General features: G+C 44.4%; 1 protein-coding gene across 1 annotated transcript; it reads left to right on the top strand.

The window, feature by feature from the left end:
• Positions 1 to 376: 376 nt before the first annotated feature.
• On the top strand, positions 377 to 1306 carry OR10G3 (olfactory receptor family 10 subfamily G member 3; the record flags this gene model as incomplete). Its single annotated transcript, XM_080663077.1, has 1 exon — positions 377 to 1306. The coding sequence occupies one exon, from the start codon at positions 377 to 379 to the stop codon at positions 1304 to 1306; it is 930 nt and encodes a 309-aa protein (XP_080519203.1).
• Positions 1307 to 5710: the final 4404 nt, after the last annotated feature.

Here is a 5710-nt window from a genome sequence, read left to right as displayed (position 1 = left end):
TAACTCCTTAATCTTTGGCAAAAGTTCTCTAGGCACAAACTTCTAAGCACAAACATTTTCTATAAACACCCCGAGAGTGAATATTTTAGGGTTTGCAGAACAAACACAATGACCACTCTGCCATCCTAGCACCAAAGCAGCTGCAGACAATACATATGGAAATGAGCATGGCTGTGTTCCAATAAAACTTTATTTACAAAACAGGCCAACCCCCTGCCACAGAACATACTTTCTCCCTACTTGTCATCTCTGCACGTAAGAGAGAAACTTCTCTTCCACTGTCCCGATTTTTACAATCTCTTTCTCTAGTTCCCCCTCTCTTACTCCCATGCTAAGTCCTGTTTTGTCCATTCTCTAGGTAAGAATTCTTCAGAAGATGGGAAGCGTCAACAGCACATTGTTGACTGAGTTCATCCTGACAGGAATTCCCTATCCAATCAGGCTAAGGACATTTCTTTTCGTGTTCTTTTTGCTGATCTACATCCTGACTCAGCTGGGGAACCTGCTTATTCTAATCACTGTTTGGGTAGATGTGCAACTCCATGCCCATCCCATGTACATCTTTCTTGGTGTTCTCTCCATCATTGACATGGCCATCTCCACCATCATTGTTCCTCGCTTCATGATGAACTTCACTTTAGTCATCACACCCATCTCATTTGGTGGCTGTGTCACTCAACTCTATTTCTATCACTTCCTGGGCAGCACCCAGTGCTTCCTCTACACCCTGATGGCTTATGACAGGTACCTGGCCATCTGCCGGCCCCTGCACTACCCTGTGCTCATGAATGCTAAGCTGAGTACCTTACTTGTGGCTGGAGCTTGGGTGGCAGGATCCATCCATGGGGCTCTCCAAGCCATCCTAACCTTCCGTCTGCCTTACTGTGGGCCTAACCAGGTGGAGTACTTCTTCTGTGACATCCCTGCAATTTTGAGGCTGGCCTGTGCTGATACAACAGTCAACAAGCTGGTGACCCTTGTGGACATTGGGGTGGTGGTTGCCAGTTGCTTCTCCCTGATTCTCCTCTCCTACGTACGGATCATTCAGGCCATCCTGAGAATCCGTACAGCCGATGGGCGGCGCCAGGCCTTTTCAACCTGTGGAGCCCATGTAACTGTGGTAACCGTGTACTACCTGCCTTGTGCCTTCATCTACCTGAGGCCTGAAATCAACAGCCCCCTGGGTGGGGCAGCTGCCCTATTCCCCACAACCATCACTCCTTTTGTCAACCCCATCATCTACACTCTGCGGAACCAAGAGGTGAAGCTGGCCTTGAAGAGAATGATAGGAGGCTGTAGGACTTAGAGTCAGATTTGAAAGTCTGTCCCCCAGTGGGGAAACCTTCGCATTTACAATTTTTTCTAATGTATACGTATCAGTGAGTCTTTCTTTTTCTTCTTGCTTTTTTTCTTTTATGTAACCATATAATATCAATACATCAAGATCAAACACAGTTTAAGGTAAAATACTACTTTCTAAGTGTCCCTTAGAGTTAAACCTCAGCTGCTCCAAGAATAGAGAGTGAGATTAAAGCCACTCAGAAGATAGCAAAATCTGGCGCACTTAGACATCCAGAGGATTGGCATACCAAAGAAATCCAATAGGCTTTTTAGTTTCTAGGCTGACATTGGTCAAGACCTCATCGAATAGCCTATGCTTCCTTTTTTTTTTTTTTCAAGTTTTTTTAAAATATATTCTTATTGATTTCTGCTAGGAAGGGAGATGGAGAGAGAGAGAAAAACATCAATGATAAGAGAGAATCATTGATCAGCTGTCTCTTGCACGCCCCATTTTGGGGATCAAGCCCGCAACACTGGCCAGGGCAGAGAAATTGGGAACTTTTATTAGATTTATTTATTTGTCATTCAGAATTCCTCTTCTATCATTTGTCTGTTTATAATAGTTGCCTATTTTTTACTGAGTTGTTGACTTTGCCCTATCAATTCATAAAAGATTTTTGTATATTATGAAAAGTCATCTGTTGATTATATGAATACAAATATTTTCTTCCAACTGTGTCACTTACTTGTGTTTATTCTGTCTTTTTATTACAAAATTTTTATTTTTGTGCACTAATCTTTTTTTATGGATCTTGGGTTCTTGTCTTGCTTAAGAAGCTCACTCCCCACACCGAGATTTTCTAGTATCCTCTATTTTCTTGTAACATTTTTATTTTTGTTTTGTTCATTTACGTCTTTATACTAGAGGCCTGATGCATGAAAATTCATGCAAGAGTAGGCCTTCCTTCCCCCGGCTGCCAGCACCGGCTTCCCTTCAGCACCTGGGACCTGGGCTTCCCTCCTCCAGCTGCCTGTAGGCACCCGGGACCCCGGCTGGCTTCCCTCCGGCCCGGCATCGTCAGAAAGGATATCTGGAATGATGTCCAATCCAACTAGCATATTACCCTTTTATTATTATAGATTCCAGGAAAGACAAGGCAATTAGACAAGGCAAGCACTAAAGATCCCAAAGGGAGCTGATGAAAGCTTATCTCCCCTCTGCCTCTACCATCCCTCAGAACATTGTTAGGGGCTTCATTGTAGGGGACATAAAGCACTCCAGGCTCTGAAGGCAAATCCAAACCAGCTGGGACAGAGCAGGACCTCATAGTGGGAATGGGTGAGGTTGGGTGGAACAGAACCATAGTCACCCTTGATGAGGTGATGCGGAGACTGTTCCTCCAAGCAAATTGTGGGGACTATTTCCCCACACAGACCACCCTCACGTTCCTCCAGGAGCTAATGCCATGGTAGTAACAGTGTGTGTGGCAAGACCTCTGGGTAGAGATTACATTGAGTGATTTTGAAGATGATGAGTTGACAGCTGTAAAAGTCAGGCTTCCACACATACCTCACTGTTGGACCCAACACCGGCCACCTGTGTCAGGGAACACATTTGCTCTTCTTACAGCTCTTCTGGTAGCCAACCCTCAATCTTCATCATCACGTCACAGTAATATTTGTACTTGCCAGAGACCTTTGCTTTGGGTCTCTCAACATGAAGTTGTGGGCCTCAGAGAAGCCATACTGGTCCTTTGGGAGGAGCAAGAAGAGGACCCACATCAGAAGCACGTATTCTGTGTTAATGTAAGAAAATATTCAAACCCAGAAAATTAAAAGTGGAACTGCCTTATGACTCAGCAATTCCATTTCTGGGAATATATCCAAAGAAACCTGAAACACTAATTTGAAAGAATATATGCACCTCTATGTTCATAGCAGTATTATTTACAACAAGAGGCCCAGTGCATGAAATTCATGCACGGGTAGGGTCCCTAGGCCTGGCCAGCAATCAGGGCCGATCTGTGGGGCAACCAGCAGGGCAATCTGGGGGCCCCCACTGGCACCTGCCTTGGCCAGTCTGGCACCACCTGCTCACCAGCCCCGGCCCCCACCACCACTGCCACCGCCACCAGTCACCTCCCTCTGCAGGGCGACCAGCAGGGCAATCGGGGGGGGGGGGTGTGCTGGCACCTGCCTTGGCTGGCCTTGGGCCTGCGAGCTGGGGGCAGCTCCTGCATTGAGCATCTGCCTCCTGATGGTCAGTGTGCATCATAGCGACCGGTCGTTCCACCATTCAGTTGATTTGCATATTAGGCTTTTATTATATAGGATAGCCAAGACTTAGAAGCAGCCCAAGTGCCCATCAGTGGATGAGTAAATAAAAAAGCTGTGGTACATTTACACAATGGAATACTACTCAGCATAAAAAAGAAAGAAATCTTACCTTTTACAGCAGCATGAATGGACCTGGAGAGCATTATACTAAGTGAAATAAGCTGGTCAGAGGAAGACAAATACCATATAATTTCATTTATATGTGGAATTTAATGAACAAAATATACAAACAAAATAGAGACAGACTCATAGATACAGAAAACAGACTGACAGCTGTCAGAGACGAGGAGAGTTGGGGGGCTGGGTGAAAAAGGTGAAGGGGTTAAACAAAACAAAATCATAGACTCAGACAACAGTGTGGTGACTACAAGAGGGAAAGTGGGGTGGGTGGGGAAAGGTAGAAGAGGGTGATGGGGGCCCTGACCAGAGCAGGCCAGATGTTAAAGGCCCATTTGCTATACGCATGCCCAAAGGCAACGACTCAGCAGTATCAGTATACCCACTGTACAGGTGCATTCTTATATAACCCACCTGTTTTGTGTAACACTGATGTCACTAATTGGCAAGAAGCCTCTTTTGTTTGAATTAGTATATAAGGTGCTACTGAACAGCCAGTGGCTGGCAACTATGTTTGCAATAAAGCATATCCTATCTACCTGAGGCTGCTCATGTCTTTTTCCAATTCCCAGCATCCAAGGAGGTCTCGTCCCTAGCAGAGAAGCTCAGACCCAACAAGGGTAAAGGGCAGATAAATGGTGATGAGAGGAGACCTTACTTTGGATGCTGAACATACAGATAATATACAGATGATGTATTGTACACTTGAAATATCTATCATTTTATTAATCAACTAGAGGCCCAGTGTGCAAAATCGAGTGAGACCCAGACCCCCCACACTGCGGGACCCCAGACTCCCTCCGCCGCACCACCGCAGGTGGGATCCATCAATGCACCTCCAGGTGACTGGTCATTATGGTGTTACGGCGTTACAGCCACAGGCCTTTTATAATATAGATGTCACCCCTCTAAATTCAATAAAACTTGTTTTTTTAAGTTTTGAAGAAAAACAAACAAATTTTAATAATTTCATTGACTTGGTCCTGGCCAATGTGCCTCATTTGGTTAAGCATTGTCCCATGCACCAAAAGGTTGCTGGTTCAATTCCCAGTCAAGGCATATGCCCAGGTTCCGGGCTTGATCCCAGGTGGGTGGCATGCAGGAGACAGCCAATTGATACTTTATCCTCACACTGATGTTTCTCTCCTCTCTTTCCCTCTCCCTTCCTCTCTCTCTCTAAAATCAATAAAAACATATTTTTGGGTTTTTTTGTTTCTTTTGTTATCTTCACCTGAGGATATTTTTCCATTGGTTTTTTTTAGAGAGAATGGAAGTGAGGGGGAGAGACAGAGAGAGAAACTTCGATGTGAGAACCTGCAACCGAGGTACGTGCCCTTGACCAGAATCAAACCTGGGACCCTACAGTCTGCAGGCCAACGCTCTATCCATTGAGCCAAACCAGTTAGGGCAATAAAAGCATTTTTTTAGATATATGTTTATTGATTCCAGAGAGAAAGGGAGAGGGAGAGAGATAGAAACATCAATGATGAGAGAGACTCATTGATCAGCTGCCTCCTGCATGCCTCCTATTAGAAATTGAGCCCACAACCCAGACATGTGCTCTGATGGAGAATCAAACCATGACCTCCTGGTTCATAGGTCAACGTTCAACCAAATAAGCCATGCTGGCTGGGCAATAAAAACACATTTTTTTAAAATAATAACAACAATTTCATTGGCTTATACAACTCCAGGATGAGTTTTACTAAATATGCCGTGTTTCTAGAATTTTCAGCTTTAGAGTTGTGCTTATAACCTACAATTTTATAGGACTGACATTTTTTATCTGTTTATAAATTCAGAATACAGAGTTAAACTTTCATGCAAGCTCCTTATTACATTTTTTTGTTGTTATTCCTCATCCAAGGATTTTTTTTTCCCATTGATTTTTAGAGAGAGGGAAAGGAAGGGAGGGAAGGAGGACAGAGAGAGAGCAAAACATTGATGTGAGAGAGAGACATTGATTTGTTGCTTC

The sequence above is a fragment of the Plecotus auritus genome (assembly GCF_963455305.1).
Source record: "Plecotus auritus genome assembly, chromosome: 1".
In the NCBI taxonomy this organism is placed as follows: domain Eukaryota; kingdom Metazoa; phylum Chordata; class Mammalia; order Chiroptera; family Vespertilionidae; genus Plecotus; species Plecotus auritus.
The sequence above is the reverse complement of the archived record's forward strand: the minus strand, read 5'-3'. Positions and strand labels throughout refer to the sequence as shown.